Genomic DNA, 18,522 nt, shown 5'->3' with positions numbered 1-18,522 from the left:
CTATGGGTCAGGACGCCCAGCACACAGACTTTACGATAAACGTGGACTTCACCATCAACAAGGCCGGGCGCCTCCTGGGGCGTTTCCTCCGGCCTCCGCCTCCCTCCCCAGGGCCAGCGGACCACTTGGTTTAAACCAGCCAGACTGGCTCTCGCGAGGCTCGGCAGCAGGAGCGGGGACGTGGAGGGGCGCGCGAGACAGGCGCTGGCGTTGCGGGCCCGGCCCCCGCTCGCCAGCCCCCGCAGCACCCCCCTCGCCTCCACAGACGCGGGGCCGCGGAGGGAGGCGCCCCAGCAGCCACGGCTCCAGAGGCTCCGCTTCCACTTTTTATTCAGCAACACAGGTTGAGAGCCGATACCCCTCCCAGTCAGGGTTAGGTGTTGAGGGACCGTACTAAAGAGAAGATACGCAACACCAGGAATGGTCAAGGTCTCGAGAAAAGGACAGTACGTGCCCGAGACAGAAAGGGATCAGAAAGGGTGGCCCCCGAGGCACCAGGTGCCCGTGACGCAACGTTCCAGGTGCGTGCGGCCCTGACGCTGGGGGCAGAGGGGGGGCCCGGAAGCACCGGGTCCTCTCTTTAGCCTACGTGGACCGCGACCAGAACCGTCCACAGAACGTGTGCTTTTAGGCCTCGGCTATTTCCTGGAGACCAAGTGACGCTGGCCACCTGTGAGGATGCCGCTGTCACCCGGGGTCGTTCACGAGCCCCCAGGACGGCGTCTTTATCGCCGCCGGGACAGGGGACGCCACCCCGAGGCAGGCGGGGGCTCTCGCGCCCACTCCCGGAGGCCTGCAGAATCAGATGAGAGAGAAGGAGGGAGACGGGCGTCCACTTTCCCGAGCGGCGGGAGCAGGGAGAGGCGGCAGGCGGAGGGCGGCGCTCAGTCCTTCAGCTGGGACACTTCGTGCAGGTAGGCGGCCAGCACCTTGGTCCCTTCGATGTAGTTGCGCCTGACGGGGAGCAACAGGCGTCACACTGGCTGGCGTCCCGAGCTCGGGCCCACGCCGCGTTCCTTCCGGGAGCGGACCTCCCACCGTCCTGGCGTGCTGGCCCTCACTGCTGCTTGCCTCGGTTCTCAAGTCCAGTCTGACTGCCCCACCAGGGACCCGCCCTGGTCCTGGTCTACGGAACGCACGGCTCTCCGCCGGCACTTCGTGTGGAGGGCCGCACCTGGACCACAGCGCCCCCCCCCCCGTCTGTCTGGATACGAGGCCTCCGCCTTGTTTCCTAACACCTGAGGCTCTGTCCTCTCCCCCTCCCTCCAAGCAAGGCCCTTCTCTGCCTCTTAGTCCCTGACTGACCCACCCAGTCAAGACAGACCCTCTTTCCTGCCCTCACCTGTTGAGCTTCTCGTTCTGGGAGTGGGCTCCGTCGTCAGCTGACCCCACGGGCAAGAGCATGACGTTCTTGCCCGTGGCCTCCTGAAACGTCAAAGTCACAGGGATGCTGCCACCTTCCCTGGTCAAGTCCGGCTCAATACCAAACACTGAGGGAGAACGGAATAAAAGAAAGCTGCAGGGCTGCGAGGCCAGAGATCTGCCTCTGATCTACTGTTCAGCAACCCCGAGTCCAGGCCCCTGAAAGCCCCGGGACAGCGGCCCTGCTCCCAAGGTCGGAGGTGGCACGGCCCAGCCCGCAGAGACGCAGCAGACACAGCTACGCGCCCACACGATCTGCCGGGGCCTATCAGTCCCCAAGGAGGACGACTGACCTGTCTTCAGGGCTCTTCTCCCAGCCATGTAGTGAGGGTGGTTGAAGTCGGATACCCAGGGCTTCCCGCCGTGGCTCATGTACACCTTGAACTTGTTGGGACTGTGCAGTTCAGCAAACTTCTTGGTCAAGTAGCTCGTAACCTGAACCGTAGACAGGAGAGACAATGTCTTAACAAGCTTGGCCTCTGATCCGTTGCTGGTGACCTACTCCACAACAGTATCCAGGGGGCGGGTCTACAGTGGGTCTACAATGGGTCTATGAGGGGTCTACAGTGAGTCTACGGGTCTGCAGTGGGTCTCATTTGCTGCTGCTAAACACTGATCTCCATAACTGTGATGACAGAAAACGGGATTTTATCAAGAAACAAAATTCAGTTATTTGCAAGTAAAAGGTAATGTTTTAATTTCAAGCAACTCACCCTTTACATAGATGTTCCCATATGATGTTAATATTTAAATCCCATATGATGATACTATTTAAATCAATTTTAAAGAAAATGTTCCTTAACTTGCTTTACAAAAATGATCACATCTAGAGCAAAACCAGAGCCAGATGCAGATCCAGAGACACCTCGTGACGGGAAAATCTCAGTCCTTAGCCTGGAGAGCAGCCCTGTTTCCCTCCCAACAAGGAAGCTCCTGACCCCATCTCCCCAGGAAACCTCCCGGGTGAGGGCAGGGCGGCTCCCCGCAAGCCCGGCTGACTTTCAGATACTAGACGCTGCCCTCTCTGGGCCCTCCCCTCTGGACTCTGCCCCCCAGCTGCTCACCTCGGACTTGGACTCTCACCACAACAGATTCAGCCAAAGTCAGCATTTGCCTTGAAGCCGGAGGATGAGGTCAAGAGGTCAGAGGTCAGAGATAGATTCTAGCATGCCTCAGCAGTGACAAAGGTCACTCACATGTGATGCCTTTTTATTTGGCTTTTCTCTCTGATTAGCTTCTGAACTGCTTTTTCTAGCAAGTGCTGAGTTGGCAAGAGCCAAGCTACAAGGCTATACAGGTGCAGGTGTGCAGGCGGACACATGCGGAGCCCTAGGGACAGTCTCTGGGTGCACGGCAGCCCCTCCCCACGCCCCAGCGACCCACGTGCCTGCTCGCTGACCAGTTCAGGAGTCATGTTTGGCACGAGCCTGATGGAGAACTTGCCGATCACTTTGCGAGGAATCACAGTCTTGGCCCCCGAGCCAGAGAAGGCACCTTCAATCCCGTGGAGGGAGAGGGACGGGTAACGCCACCTGTGCATCAGGATGTCCTTCTGAAGGAAAATGACCAAGTGGGTCAGGGGACAGCACTGTCTGCTCAGGGAGGAGCCCAGCCGCCCTGGGGTCCACACACCCACAGGAAGGCAGGACCAACCCCAGCAGAGCTGGTAGATGAGCCGGGCCCACAGGTGCTCTGGCAGCTGCTAGAACACCCCACCAAGAGGGCTGTGCCATGCTCAGGCCGGCTGCAAAGGTGTCCTCTCCACACCTCCCTGCAGCTCCGCACCACTGGGATCCACAAAACTGACCGCAAGAGCCATGGCGTGCTGGCCCCACAGAACCCAGGGAGGGTCACAGCCCCAGACATCAGCGCCGCGGCAGAGCCAGGGGTGCCAGGAGGAGGGGGGAGACGTGACAGAGGCCATGCTAGGTCCCGGGCTGACGGGACGCAGACGCAGGGGTAGCTCCTACCGGGAGGGAAGCCCGGTCGTGCACCTCCTCCTAGGCCAGTGCCACGGACAAGCCTGGCAGCCTCGCCTCTGCCGAGGGGACCAGCACGAAACAGCCCCCATCTCCTAAGCGTCGACTCGACAAGGCGCCTCTGATGCCCCTCGCGTCCCAGAAGAGGCACAGGATGCGTCAGGGGAGGACACGCAGCCACCTGAACCCCTGGGCTTCCTCGGCGACTCAGCACGTAACTCTGGGCTTGTCTGTGAACCAAAGAGCCCACTGACGCCCAGAAGGAACGTACACAGCGCTACAGCAGACACCTCGTGCAAAGGCAGTCATTACCGGAAGGCAGCAGCGCGGGGGAAATGCAAACGTGTTCAGAGCCCAACTTCCCCCAGACGCGTCCTCCCCGGGACGAGTCTCTCCTGGTCACAGCGTCTGCCAGTGAGGATCCCCTCTCAGCTCCTGCTGTGAAGTTCTTACTCCACTCGGTCCTCTCGGATGTGTCCGGAGCCCGAGGAGCTCCCCTCCCCCACCTCCCTGTCCCCCTCACCCCCCACAGTAGCCTAGCGGCCCCCCAGCCTCACGGCCTCAGCTCCTATCCCGCCGCACCCCTTGCCCGTACAGCCCCTGCCCACAGTCTGTCCACAGCGAGGTCTCATCAGCTCATCCCTCTACTCCACACCGGTCACATGGCCGTCTTCCAGGACAGCACACAAGCCCTCGGCAGGCCAGAGGCCCTCACATCAGGCATTTTCAGTCCGAATCCCAGGCCCCACCAGCTGCCCACCCCCCGCCCCCCCCCCCCGCCCCCCCCCGCCAAACAGCGGGACAGTTAAGCCCCGCTCCGCTACTCGGCTCCCCCGTCTCCCGCAGGCCTCGTGGCGCTCCTGTCTGAGGAGCCTCACCCCTCCCAGGCTGCAGACCACCCCACGGCGGCCTCCACACATCCCCTAATGCTTCTCCGCCTATCTGTCACCTAGAGAGGTGACACTCAAGGGCAAAGCCCGGCCGTGTTCCTCTTCTATCCCCAGGGCCTGCCGCTGCAATTCAACTAAAGCTTGGCTAAATTGCACGTGAACGTACGTCCAGACCTTATAAACCAGGAACTATGCTAAGAGAAAAGTCACCACACAATCTTCTCCTGACCGTTCAGTAAACATTTTGTGGAAACAGCTTCTGCCCTAGCACTGGTGCTGTTAGGAAGGCTAAACCATCTCTGGGCCGGTGATAAAGTAACTTCCCTACAAGTTCCAAGAGCTCCCGCCTCCCAGCCTGGAGCACGGTGCCTTCTGGCTTCTGCACTGTCTGGGGGACGCCCAAGTCTGTCCAGACCTCAGCCTCCTCCCCGGGGCCCCGGGACACTGGGAGCCTGAGGGTGGACAGGCCACACCGGCGCCCGGGCAGCACCTTGCCGTCGTGCAACAGGGTCTCTGCCCCCACGTCCCGGGCGTACTCCTCCAGGTCGAAGTCGATCTTGTCGTAGAGCTCCAGCTCCTCCTCCGTCACGGGGGCCACCGCCTCGCTGATGCCGGGGACGAGGATCTTCCCCTTCTGGTCCATCAGGCAGCCTGGGGGGGCAGGGATGAGCGCTCAGTGTGCACGTGGCCCGGGCACTGCCGAAGCACCTGCGCTTCCCAGGTCACTCCGTTCCCATCACAGCCCGGGGAGGAGAGCAGGGGTCACCTTCCATTTAAGATAAAGAGACGGAGATAGGGAAGTCAGGTGACCCGTCGGTGGCCACAGAGCAGGGTGCGCACGGAGCAAAGCGGCTCCCGCAGGCCTGCCCTAGACACCCCAAGGCTGCCCTGGGTTCCCTTGCAATGCACATTCCACAAGAAACGACCTGCCCCCAGGCGGAGGAGGGAAACCCTGCTCCTAGAACAGCAGCCCCGCCACCTGGGAAGGAAACGGGACTCGGCCCGCGTGGGCGGGGCCGCGCGCCAGGCGAGAGGGCCTCGGGCCCCGCTCCCCAAGGGCTGAGCGCGCGGACCCACTGCGGCCAGCGGCCACGTCAACCGGACCGAAGCGTGTGCCTCCAGGGACGGAGGACACAGCAGTGTCCGGGGAAGGACGGCCGTGGCTCCGGGGTGGGGCAGGCGGGGTACCGGAGCGGCCCTGCGCACAAGGGAGGACGCGCTGACGCAGGGGAGGCAGAATGAAGCACGCGGGTCTTCTAAAGCGCACGCGGAGTGGGGGGAGAGAGGACGCCGACGCAGCCTGGAGGCAGCACCCACGCCAACCGCCCTCCCCGTCGCCCAGCGGTGACCGTGACGGAGCCCGTGCTCACCCATCAGCGTGATGAGGTCGGTCATGGCCTCGTGCACCGAGCCGCCGTACACACCGGAGTGCAGGTCCCTGTCGCTGCACTCCACCTGCGGACACACGGCCACCCTGCTCGGCTGCTCACGGGAGCTCGTTCTTACCAAACGACAGTCAAGGGAGCACAGAACATTCACACGACAATTCTCAAAATCAAAACCTGCTCCCTCAACAAGCAAAGCAAGGCGCGTCCTACATGAGAAAACGTTGGCAACCACCAAAACATCCTCTTGGCAATGCCAATCACAGGAGAGCGCGTGGGCCCTCCCGGCAGCTCCCGCACGGCCCTGCACGGACCTCAATGAAGAAGTAGCAGATGCCCCGGAGCCCGTAGGTGATGCAGGGCTTGTTCTTTCCCAGCCAGTAGTTGTCGGAGATGCAGACGTAGTCCACGTCCTTGAAGAACGCGTCCTTCTGGGCGAAGATCAGCGCATCCAGGCCTTCAGAGCCCGACTCCTCCATGCCCTCCAGACAGAAGCGGACGTTGACAGGAACTTCCTGTGACGGGGACGGTGAGAGCAGGCACTCAGCACTCACAGACTTTCACTTCTTAGAAACAACAGCCAGGAAGCTACCAAATGTTGTGAAATCACGCATTTCAAGTACCCAACTTCCTCCAGACCGACCACTGGGCAGGCGGTGTGTGGCCCGCACAGACCCTCAGCCCCCAGGCACTGGGCCACCAGGCACGAGCGTGGCTGCAGCCCGTCACGCTGAGAAGGACGCATCGCGAGGAGCTCCCAGCCTGAGCGTGCTGGCCAGCGCCCACTCCCCAGGTGCAGTCAGCGCCCAGAACCCTCGCCTCCTTGCTGACAAGCCACCAACAGGGTCACCTTGGGACAACTGTGAAACCACTGCACCTTCAACGTTTCCTAAAACTGGAAAACACCCTCTGAGCTGGAACGTGGCCAGCAGTGCTGCTGCAGTTTGGCAGCAGCGTGCCGTCTCCTGGCCTGTGATCTTTGATCCCTGCGGGCTGTTCTGGAACAGAAAGTCCCACTCTGCGCCCGCAGGTGCAGGAGGTGACTCGGGCAGCCAGGCGGGCGGCATACCTGACTGGTTTTCTTGAAGGCTTCCAGGGCGTTCAGCCAGCCGGCCACGGGTCCCTTGTCATCCGTGGCTCCTCTCCCGTACAGTCTGCCTGGAACAGCAATTCGCAGAGTCAGCACAGAAAGGAGTGTCTCTCAGGGAACATCTGACGACAGCACAGCAGGACCCCACGCGGCCCTAAGACTCTTCACATCAGAAGCCCCACTTCTATTCTGCCAGGAGCCCCGGGTCTCCACCCAACACTACGGTTAGGATCTTCCAGAGCACCTGCTTGATCCAAGTGCAAGCCCTGGGGGTGCGGCCAAGGTCCCCGCCGCCCCCGGGCACGGGCTGCAGACCCGGCTCCGTCAGCCCGCTGCAGCTCGGCCGGTGTGTTAAAATCTCACAGCCCGCCGGCAGCAACGAGGGTGGGACACCTGGCCGGGTGCAGGACCCCTGTCCGCAGAGAACCACACTCTTCTCCCCACCACCAGCTGACCCCGAATGTAACGAAGAACCAAACTTACCTTTGTTACGTATTTCCCTGAGCTCTCACTTTGAACACTAAAGGATCGGATGTTGCTTCTCCCCGGTGTACCTGGTCACCTCCCCTCTGAGCACCCCCTCTGGGCCCCCACACAAAGCGGTGTCTGGGCTGGGCACTGGCCACCTTGAAAGACACCTGGGAAACAAGCCCAGATCCTCCCTTCTGGACATGGCGCAGCAGAAGGCTCGAGGCAGGCCAGGGCAGAGGGAGGCCAGAACCCTGGGCACCGCGTGCTCGGGCGGCCTCTTCCGGCCTCCGTCTGCCCTGGCCGGTTCGCTGCCTTCCTCACTCTTAGCCTGTTTTCAATGTTTGGCAGGTCAAACGGACCCACCCCAAAGTGGTCTGGGGCTTAAAGCCGTCACTGCCTTGGGGATTTCTTTTTTAAACTAAATCTGCTTTTCACAGAAGCAAAAGAGTTCTTGTAAGAGGCACCCTTGTTCTGGGGACAAACACTGACCAAGTGACCACAGGGAGCCGGGGCTGTGCAGGGCCCGTGCGGACAGAGGCCAAGAGTGCCCGCGCCAGCCCTGCACCCCGCTGGGTGCTTTTGGGCAGCCTCTCTGGGCCACGGGGGGCACTCCAGCTTCATGTGTCCTGTGTGTCTATCTGTGTGTCCGTCCGGGGGGTGGGCGAGGGGCTGAGCGGCAGGTGGACAGGGCTGGTTGTGGCACGGGTGGCGAGGAACAAGGAGGGGAGAGAAGATGGGGGCACCGCTGGCGCCCCTGAGAGGTGCCACTGCGGGGCAGGGTGGGAGGGGGCGCAGGACCCGCCCCAGCAGGCCAGGGGAGGGCCTTCCAAGGGGGAAGAGCCGGGGTGGGACAGGGACAACCTGCGGGGGTTCCCGGGGCAGCACTGGGCAGGAGGGGTGCCCCTGGGAAAGGGCAGAGGAGACGGGGGAGGCAGGCCCTGGAATGGACCCACGTCAGCAAGCGCACTCTGAGGACTGCTGTGTGCAGTCATGACCCGACGACCCCTGAGCCGGGGACGTGCCCACAGAACCTCAGCATGTCTTGCAAGAAAGGCTTTAATTAAGACAGTCTGGACTCCGCCCAAGGAGACAAGGTACAAACGAAGGGACGGCTCCACGCGGCCAAAGGCTGTGTGCGCTGTGGAACCGTGAAGGTTCAGAAACGAAGGCCGGAGGGCCAGGCCCAGGGCCCTCGACGGCTTCACGGGGGCGGTCGCTGGCATCCTCGCCAGGGTGGCAGGCGTGGGGACAGGCGGGCGCTTCCCTAGCCCTGAAGGAAGCAGCTTCGATGGGGCCAGACTGAGACCCAGGGCTCGGGGGCTGCGCTGCCTCAGCTCAGATCGGGCTTCCTGGGACCGTGTCAGCAGGAGACGGAAGGCCACCAGGCCCAGAGCCACAGGGACCTGGCTCCACGGGGAAAGGAAGGTTTTGGAGGTTTCAAGGACGGGTGCGCACGCGTGAAACGTCCAGAACCCAATTTCTAGCTTATGTGAAAACAGCTCGTTCGGAAAAGACAGCCACCGAGAGGCTATGGGAGCACTTCCTAAAGCACATGTTGCCGCACTCCTCTTCCTCCAGGGAGCGTCCCTACCGTCTCGCTCCACCAGGGTGAAGGGCTCGCTGTCCCAGCCGTCTTCCAGGGCTGCCGGCTGCACGTCCAGATGCCCATAAATGCACACAGTTTTCTTCTGCGGGTCGGAGCCCAGTTTGCCAAGTAAAATGGGCGGAAGTGCTATCTCCGAGCCATCAGGGAGCTGGGGGAGGAGAGGGGGCCGTGGAGGACAGCCTTTGTTTAAAGAGGGTGGTGTTTACAGCAGACATTATCAACACGCCCTGGCCCATCTTATCTGTTCTCACCAACCACCCTCCAGACCATACTGTTCAACTGAGTCATTCATTAACAACATACTCTCCCATACTCCAGAGCACAGAGACTGTCTACGGCCAGGCCACCCGGAACGTGCCGTCTCACCAGAGGACAGAGACTGAATTACGTTTACCAACTGCAGGCGGCTTGGTAAATTTTTAAAGGTTGATTTTTAAAAAATCTTTTATATAACAATATGTTACAAAAGCTGAGTTAAGGATGCAACTTAGTTCACTATTTTCTAAAATAATGTACAAAAACTACTGTAAGCTTAAAGCAGACGTTACATTTTGATTGTTAAGTAGATGACAGTTAGGCCCAGAAAGGGCCGTAGCCCAGGGCCTGATGAACTGCAACGCGCCGCAGGCCACACTGCATCAAGCCACAGTAGCTGGTGCTCCTCTGGAGCCCCTCCCAGAGGCCGTACCAGCCTCCCAGTCCCGTAAGAGTGGGGGACGGATATTCATCACAGGACCCTCTCCTTATCTAGAGGAGAAAAGCAGGTGTATTAAGGCAAACCAACACCAAGCCCCACATCAAACTCAGGTCTTCTCCAACGTTCACATCAGCTCAGCATCTCCACCTTTCATGGTAAACCATGGGCCAGACACCTGGCACCCGTCCACCTCCCCAAGTTCCTAACTTCTAAGAGGACAACCTGAGGTCCTTGCAATGTGCCACAAATGGCAGGGAAGGTGAAAGGAGCACATCCCGTGTTTCAGCTGCAGGAGCAAGATTATTTCCAATAGAACAATCACACACCTACATGTAAGTCTAGTTACTAGAAAACACTCTGAAAACTTAGATGAATAAAGAGACCACACAAACCAAACTGATCCTGAAGCTACACTAACAGTTTACAATGAAGAGGTAAACGGGCACCAGCTAAAACCTATAAGCAAATCAGGCCAAGGCTGGTGATGGGCCGGTAACAGCGTCCTTCCCCAAACTCCCAGCAGCACTGGCACCTCGACGTGTGCACGTCCACCGAGGGACGTGCCAGGCTGGCAGGGTACATGCCGAAGCTGTCTTTCCAGTGCCCCCCACTCACAAATACCTGCTGATCCCACAGCCACCCACACGGAGCCCTGGGCTCCACGTCACCGCCACGTCACTCACGAGGACGGCCGCAGCCGCCAGGGGAAAGAATCGCTGCTTAAACCAAGCCTCTGCCCTGGTCACATGCGACATGGGGCATTGCGGTTGCAGCTGGCTCAGTGCCTGCCTCACAGGGAAGTGAGAGTTAAACAGCAGATTTTCTCTAAATCAATTTCTACTCCTGGCAGCTCCTCTGAAATACCTTAGCATTTTCCAGGAAGCCTTTTGGGCCCATAGAAATTCATGCTGGGATCTGCAAATTTCTCTCTGGATTTCCCCAACTCCTCCAGACATCACAGGATAAGGTCTGGGCGACACACACAGTGATGTGTCCACAGGGGTAACACGCGGTCCTCTCCCAGAGCACCTGTCTGGGCACAAGTCTGTGACAGAGTCCACAATTCTCCTCCTTTCCACCCATTCCCACGGCCACCACACAAGCCCAGCTCCCGGTCCCTGACCCACGGCACCGGTGCCGGGAGCCCTTCCGTCACTTCCTGGCTCAGAAGAGCCACGACTGTCCCATTTCCTGAGCTCCTCTGTCTGGAGCTCAGGCCCTCGGGGACCAGGCCTCCCACATCTACTGGCCTCGGGCAGCAGCTGGGCTGCAGGCTGACCAGACCTGATGGCTCCCACACTGGCCCTGGCAGGGAGGCCCCAAGAGCCCAAAAGCAGCCTTCCCACCGTCACACCTGCCCCCGAGGCTCACCCACCAGACACCAGGCTCCAAGTGCGTCACCAGGACCCAGAACTCCCAACATCATCTTTCCTCCTAGAGCCTGAAGGTGCCCCAGCTTCTGCGTGTACCTGTGCTGACAGCCACCTCCACACCCGCCCCAGAAAAAGGGAACACTGCTGCCTAATGAACCGATGGGCAGAGGCGACCACATGTGCTATGACTGCATCCCATGAGGACCTCGGCAGAACTCCTCCAACAGTGATGAAGGCTGCCAACTCCTCCCTTGATAAAAATAGGTGTCGTGTAACTCAAAGAGGGGAGTGGTCACGTTAGTCTTCTGTGGAAGGTCTCTTCTTAAGAACGGCACTGTAACATCCATGTTAAATAGAATAGATCCATCTACTTTAATGAAACAACTCAAAAATTATTTGCCACCTAGATTTTTAAAAACATATTAGGAAAAAAGGGAGAGGAAGCAAGTCAAGAATGCTCCTAACAGAAAATAACTCAAAGAAACTTGGGGGACTTCCCTGGTGGTCCAGTGGCTAAGACTCTGTGCTCCCAATGCAGGGGTCCCGGGTTTGATTCCTGGTCAGGGAACTAGATCCCACGTGCATGCCACAACTAAGAGTTTGCATGCCACAGCTAAGAGTTTGCATGCCACAACTAAGAGTTCACATGTCACAACTAAGAGTTCATATGCCACAACTAAGAAGCTTGCATGCTGCAACTAAGACCCGGCGCAGCCAAATAAATAAAAATAAATGTTAAAAAAAAAGAAAAAGAAGTAGAAACTTGGTTTATCCTCTCACGAGTGGCTAAAGTCCTAGGAAGCTGTGACGTAACTTGAGTAATCTTAACTATTAAGTCTGTGGTCTGAAGAAATCTCACACAAACAATACCGGACTGGGAATTGGAAGGCCCAGGTTTTGATCTCCTTTGCCATGGGCCTATTATTGGTTCCCAGGGAGACAGAGCCCGACTGGGCCTCCAGGTCTTTTCATTTATGAAAAGAGTAGACTGGGCTGAATGTCACACCTAAGATCCCAGGACTATGACTTCATCTGACCCATAAATCAGCAGGCAAGAGAACCAAGATAAACCAAACCCAGTCATCCCTGCAACATAAGAGTATTACAAACTTTGAAAATGCATGGCATGAAACAGGTAATTAACACAGGACTGAAGTCATCTGAAACAAAAATAGCAGAATAACGTTCCATAAAGTGAGATTGTTCATTCCAGTTAGAATCTGTCAGATTCCTGCATTAAAATGCAACTGAGCCCCGAGCCCCAGACATAAAGTCGCTCTTTTCCAGGAACCAAGTCATGAAGAAGTGCTGTTTCTACCAACTGGGACGCCGGGGACACAGTGGGTGTGAGTGGGAGTCTTCATCCGTTTTGCATCTAATGGGCAGAGTGCAACTTCCTGGTCTGAAGGCCGACTGACTTCTGGGAAGGAATGTCAGCTCCTCTAAGAGTGGCTATCACGCTAACTTCCACTTGAATAACCCTCAACAGTCCTCCTTCCTGGAAGATAACAAATCTCTGCCCAACCCAACTCAAGAAATCACATGGTCTAGCATCAAATCAGGCTTTCTTTGTTTGTTTGAAAGACCAGCAAATCACCTGTAGCAAAGACAAGCAGGACCTTGCCGAGTCCTCAGTAAACCTGCTCGTTTTGACTCTACAGCGCAGAGAGCGCCAGCCGCCTACCTTCTGGTTCCCGATGTCCACCAGTTCCACGGAGCCCCCCAGCTGTTTGATGTCAGCGGCGGCGACCTCCATCATCCTCCTGATCTCACCTCTCTTCTCAGGCCACGCAGACACACTCTGGATGGCCACCCATTCCGCGAGTTTCTGTTTGTGGATGATATGAACAGAAGGGACTGAAGGAGGAAGGGACCCACGAGTGTGCTGTCTTCAGGCTCACTTGCTACCTGTGGCCACTCCACTTGGAACATGCTGTCCAGACGCAGAGGAAGAGCTCCATGGCCTCTGCTTTTCGTTTAAGATATAGAAGGACTGTTTGTACTGACCCTGCACGAAGAACTATACACCATGACAGAAAAATCGTTAACCGCTAAGCATGACGTGAGTGGAAGATGTACAAAGTTCCATAAACACGTTTATATCTGAATCTGACAAAATTACAACTGAAAGATACAGAAAATACCCAATATTTTCACAGTCCAAGTTGGCTTATTTATCACCCTGACAATGGCCAAGTTCTTAAAATACAATTTTTAGAATGGGAACTCTAAAGATTTCATCTGATATATGTCTACCAATGGCAATTTTTAAAGCATTATTCTTTAAGTTAGCATCAAGAAACAGATTAATATATAACATCACGAATCATTTAAAACATGCTAAATGTAAAAATAGTTCTTGAATTTATATCTACCTCGAGAATAAACAAGTCTTTTTTTTTTATTATTATTTTTTTGGGGGTACACCAGGGAGAATAAACAAGTCTTGAATTAGCTTTGCAAATTTCTAGAAGCATGTATCAAGAGTTTGTGTCAAAAGCCAAAAGAGTAACATATACTATGATGAGACAGCAGAGGAAAAGACCTTTACACAATACACATTATTTATTTATTTATTTATTTTGTGGTGAGAACACTGAAGATCTACTCAAGCAAGCACCCAACACAGCACTGCTAGCTATGATCTCGCGGTGCACAGGACCCCAGAGCTTATTCATCTAGTAACTGAGGTCTGTAGCCTTTGGCCAACACCTCCCCACATCCCCGTCCCCAGTCTCTGACAACCACCGTCTGACCCTCTCCACTTCTCTGAGCTCAGCTTCCTCAGATTCCACATAGTGAGATCTCACTGACACTTGTCCGTCTCCCTCTAGACCGTATTTTTAGTACCTGATTAGAACAGTGTCATTCATATTGGCTTCCTGAAAGTTCCTCTGGGTGCCCTGTGATTAAACTGGACTTGAATGTTTACTGGGATAAACATCCCCTTACCTTAACGTAGCGATCCTGGTTCTCATCTACGTACTTGAACAGGGCGGAGAGGGCCGACATCTTTCAACAAGACCACAGACCCTGGAGATTCCTGGAAGGAGGAAGAAACTGTCAGGCCTGCACCAAGACAGGGCCCAACTGTTCAGGATCACAAACTGTGCTCCGCCCCCCGACCAGCACTGGATGGCCAGCAGCTGTCACGAGGACTCCAGGAAGTGCCCTCAGCAGACACAACGGCTCTGCAAAGCAGTCAGAGGCTCAGGCTTATCACCATTCTTTTTTCAGAAGGAAAACGCCCACAGAATTGTGTGTCAAAATGGCAGGTAACTGAAGGGAGGGCCTGAGTTGGAGACAACCTGATGTAAATTAAAAGCAGGTACTTCCCAGGAGCACCAATATACCGGCATTTAAAAACTTTTTCTTTTTAATTTAACTTTACTCTCTTAAAGTACACAGAGAAACAATCACTTACTGTTACCACAGAGGAAACAATCACTCCAAGGCTCTCAGCAAAAATGTCACATCCTGTCTCTGTGCCACAAACTGACAACACAGGAGAAACGGCCCAAGGAGAGGGATGTCGATTCATTTTAAGAAAACTGACAAACTAGGCCCAGAAACAGCCAACACGACCTGAGAGACTCCACTAGGGCCTGATGAAGATAGAGACTTCCAGCCTCCAGGTGCATTTTTCTAACACCCAGTTTCTCCTGTGCGAGACCCGACACACCCTGCCCCACCTTACAGGTCCGGGTGGCGGGGGGCGACTACTTGACTCACCACCTGTAAAACCTGGAACCAACATGAAACAAAGAAAAGCCCGGAATCGGGGCTTTCAAAATTGGTTCTCCCTTCTTCCTGTAACTGACAGCTCAGATTCCATCACGTAGCAAGACTCAAACCTCAGCAGTGACTGAAGACAGCTTAGTGACAGGGAGCAAACTCAGCACCGCAGGGATGGGAAGCCTTTCAGAACCACAGCTGCAGAGTCACAAGACCTCACTACATCTCTAGTTCTGGAGCCTGATAAGCGCCTGCGTGTGGACACACTGTAGTTAAACAGCATCTTTTTCTTGGTATAGGATTCTGAAGTGACTTCTAAACAGAGGAGAGACTTAATCCACTGAGACATGAAGCCTGGCAGCAGAACGAGGAAGTGCATTGTGAGTTCATAAGGACATCCTCTTCCAACACTCACAAAGCAGCACACAAACCTCCCAGCCAACTCAGAGGGTTTCAGCCAAGGCTCTTATCTCAAAGACTGGGGCCCCTGAATGCAGAGGCACTGCATATAAGTCAAAGTTTCTAACCATAAAAGGAAGCCTATTTGTTGAGCAGAACAATATGCTACATCAGGTACTTTTCATTTCAGTTTCTGGTCATTAAATACCACAAATCCCACGCTCATATATTCTCATTAATATGTTCCCAATAATATGTTCCTTGTGGCCCAATTAAATGGCCTCCCAGCTAAGGTCAAAGCTGTAACGATTTCAGGTGCACCTTTTACTAAAGGAGGGTAAACAGAGACGGACGGTTCAGCTCTGCGGGCCACCTCGCCAGGGCTGGTGAGAAAGCAGCTGCTCCTGTGGACTGCTAACCCATCAGAGGTGAGGCCAGGTCCATCCCCGCCCCTCCCCCCTCACATTTCTGGTTGTTCCTGTTTCCCCGCCGCCCGTACCAAGGCCATTACATGGGGCCAGTTTTATATGCCCTGGTGAACCCCATTTATGAGGGTAAAAGCGCTGAGCTGGAGAGAACAAAAGCAAATACCACCGGCTAGAAAGGAAGGCCAGCCTCACTCCCCTCTTGGAACCTGAGGCTCTGGGGGAGTAACACAACCTCAACAGGGAAACTAGCGAGGGCGGAAGAAGGGATACAGCAGCACCGGGAACTAGCCAGCAGCACCGTCCAGCGACTCCCGCAGCTCTGAGCGCCCCGTCCCGCCCTGCCCTGATTCAAGGCACACGTCAGACTGCACAAACCCGCGTAAACACCGCGGGCACGGCGGAGGCAACCTCTGGCTTGCCCAATCTAGACCTTCAAGCCAAACACACAGTTCTACAGACACGCTCCCGGCCATGCACCGGGGAGGACGAAGGCCTGGGTGGAAGCGGCCGGTCCCCGAGTGGGCACCAGGGGCCCGTGCCGGCGGCGGGGGCGGCTCGCAGGCCCCGCCTGCGAGGCCCGGGGTCCCGAGGACGCGGCGCAGGCTGCCTCGGAGCGGCCGGCCGCGCCCTCCCGGCCCTCCGCGCGGACGGGGCCGCCCCGCGACGCCAGCCTCACGCCTCCGCCGAGCGCTCTGCGGGCAGAGCCGGGCCTCCGCTCTCCGCGGCCGCGCCGGGCAGGGGCGACAGGCCGGCGCGCGTCCTCCCCGCCGCCCCAGAGCCCGGGCCCCCGAGCGCGCCGCATGGTCGCCCGGACGCCCCGCTGTCCCGTCAGGCCGGCCCCGCGCGGCGCGGGCCTGCGCCCCCGGCCCCCGCCATCCGCGCCCCCCCGGCCTCCGCTCCGCTCCCGCCGCCCTCCGGGGCCTCCCCGCCCGGCGGCGCGCGAAGGCCGCTCACCCGCGCGTCGCTGCGGCGCCGCTTCCGCACCACGTGCCCCGGCCACGCCCCCACCGCCGCCCCGCCCACTCACCCACCCCCGACCTCGCGCGGAGAGCGGGCGTCGCCCCGCCCCCGTCGCCGTGCAGTCCGCCAATTCCGGGCCTGGCTGGAGACGGCGTCGCCCCGCCCCGCCGTCGCCCCGCCCCTCCATTGCGCGATACGGGGGCGGTACGGGGGCGGGGCTGAGGCCGGGAGGCGGGGCTCCGGAGCCGCTGTCCGGGGGAGCTCCCTCCGTCCCCGGCTTGGTGCCCCCTCGGTGAGGTCCAGGAGGTGGTCTTTAGTGCAAGGGGGTCCGAAGTGGGGGCCCCCACCCCCAGCCCCTCCATCAAAAGCCCCCGTCCCCGCGGGCTCCTGAGGGATGGCGTCGCGGTTCCCTGTCGCTTCGGCCCTTTGTTCGCCAGGCCTTCCCCGCCGCTGCTGCTGCGAGGGGAGGCATCTTCGTGTTCAATGTCCAGTGATCCTAGGGCTTAGTGAGGACGGTGGGCCCGCCACTTCCTTACTCAGCATCTACTGCTTCTCTCTTCAGCCCTCACAAGGACCCTTGGGGATGCGGTGACCTCCGTTAGAATATTCCCCCAAAATCTGGCAGAACTTTTACCCCTGCCATATTCTCTGTTGTTATTGTTTTAATAGCAAGTTTCATAGTTGCAAGGGATGTCGTTTCCCACACCCTGTACGTACTTTAAAACGACCTCAATTTTTACGGGGCTTGTTTTTCCTTAGAAATTCTATTTCCATCCACATCCCTTGCGGAACTTTGTCAAACTATAACATGTTTATACTTGAGTCTTTTATTGATGATCCTATCATACGCTTTCTGCAACAGAATATGTATAAAAGTTTAAATTAGTATTTACTTTACTATAACTAGAAAGTTCCAAGTGTTAAATTTTTCCTTCCCAGATATATTCTCATTACAGTTATTAGTAGTACATGATTGACAAAAAGAAAAAAGGCTATATATTTATTATATACTTTGGTAAAGAATTTTTAGCTATTTAAAGTAATTTATTGGAAATCTATCCTTTACTCATATCTATTAGGCTTTTAAGAAATTAGTTCAGGCTATCTATAAATGAGATTATTGCTGGAATGAGACAGGATTCGGTAAAAAAAAATACAGCAAAAAAAAAGTGATTTAGAATAGAATCCATAACACATTACCCATTTTTTTTAATTTTATGGGCATGTGGTGGAAATAAATAAAAGCAAAGATGAAGCTTGGGTCCAAGTAAAAAGTGAGTGTGCATTTACAGTACCTAATAATCCTTTGGCAAAAGTTAATGAAAATGTTTGTCCTGCAAATCTGAATGAAAGTTAAGAAAATGCAAAATTTGCTCTTCTTATAGAACTCTTCTGTTTGGAAATATAAAGTTAATTGTCGGAAGGTGGAACTTTCTACCTCCTGCCCCTTGAAAGAAAGCAAAATATGCAACTGACAGGTGGTCTTGAGTGAGGAGGCGGTCTCCAATAACATACTTTCAAATTGTATTTCAAACTGTCCCTTTGTTTGGAGCATTTTGGCTTTTAAAGAGCTAATAACATACAGCCCTTAGAAAGATGCCTGGCATTGAGTATCTGGGTCTGCTCAGGCTGCTAGAACAGAATGCCACAGACTGGGTGGCTTATAAACAACAAAAATATATTTCCCACAGTTCTGGAGGCTGGAAGTCTAAGATTAAAGTGCCACCAGGTTCAGTGTCTGGGGAGAGCCCACTTCCTAGTTCACAGAGGCTGTCTTCGATGTAACCTCACATGCCAGAAAGTTCTCTGGGGTCTCTTTCGTAAGGACACATCCCATTCTTGAAGGCTCTGTCCTCATGACCTTATCACCTCCCAAAAGGCCCAAATACCAAATACCTCCAACTACCATCCCTTTGGGGATCCGGTTTCAACATATGAATTTTGGGGGGGACACAAACCTTCAGCCTGTGTGGCTCTGAGTGTCTTGTAAAGGAGGGCAGGAAGGCAGAAAGGGCAGCAGGTGTCTCTGCCAGCAGGTTCCCAGGTGTATTTGCTGTCGGAGAGAGAAAACGTGGAATTGGGGCAGC

The 18,522-nt window shown here is 56.0% G+C and overlaps 2 protein-coding genes across 4 annotated transcripts in view; one reads left to right on the top strand and one right to left on the bottom strand.

Annotated features, from left to right (window-relative positions):
* Positions 1 to 300: 300 nt before the first annotated feature.
* Positions 301 to 16,486, bottom strand: CNDP2 (carnosine dipeptidase 2). Of its 3 annotated transcripts, none has more exons than XM_057698447.1 (12): positions 16,430 to 16,486; positions 13,866 to 13,956; positions 12,598 to 12,741; positions 8,829 to 8,991; positions 6,746 to 6,834; positions 5,991 to 6,191; positions 5,662 to 5,746; positions 4,782 to 4,942; positions 2,810 to 2,974; positions 1,716 to 1,857; positions 1,343 to 1,490; positions 301 to 954 (listed from the first exon to the last, which is right to left on the bottom strand). In XM_057698447.1, the coding sequence occupies exons 2-12, from the start codon at positions 13,923 to 13,925 to the stop codon at positions 885 to 887; spliced, it is 1,428 nt and encodes a 475-aa protein (XP_057554430.1). In that variant the 5' UTR covers positions 13,926 to 13,956; positions 16,430 to 16,486; the 3' UTR covers positions 301 to 884. The 3 variants fall into 3 exon arrangements, with proteins under 3 accessions (XP_057554430.1, XP_057554429.1, XP_057554431.1); XM_057698446.1 differs by lacking the exon at positions 16,430 to 16,486 and adding an exon at positions 14,338 to 15,790; XM_057698448.1 differs by lacking the exon at positions 16,430 to 16,486 and adding an exon at positions 15,369 to 15,790.
* The window catches only part of DIPK1C (divergent protein kinase domain 1C), a 43,307-nt gene continuing 40,343 nt past the window's right edge, over positions 15,559 to 18,522 (top strand). The window contains exons 1-3 of the mRNA XM_057698220.1: positions 15,559 to 15,601; positions 15,793 to 16,727; positions 16,873 to 16,925. Of these exons, the coding sequence (XP_057554203.1) occupies positions 15,559 to 15,601; positions 15,793 to 16,727; positions 16,873 to 16,925 (1,031 nt within the window). The remainder of the gene's footprint in view (positions 15,602 to 15,792; positions 16,728 to 16,872; positions 16,926 to 18,522) is intronic.

The sequence above is a fragment of the Hippopotamus amphibius genome, chromosome 11 (assembly GCF_030028045.1).
Source record: "Hippopotamus amphibius kiboko isolate mHipAmp2 chromosome 11, mHipAmp2.hap2, whole genome shotgun sequence".
Classification (NCBI taxonomy): domain Eukaryota; kingdom Metazoa; phylum Chordata; class Mammalia; order Artiodactyla; family Hippopotamidae; genus Hippopotamus; species Hippopotamus amphibius.
This window is presented reverse-complemented; position numbering and strand designations above follow the sequence as displayed.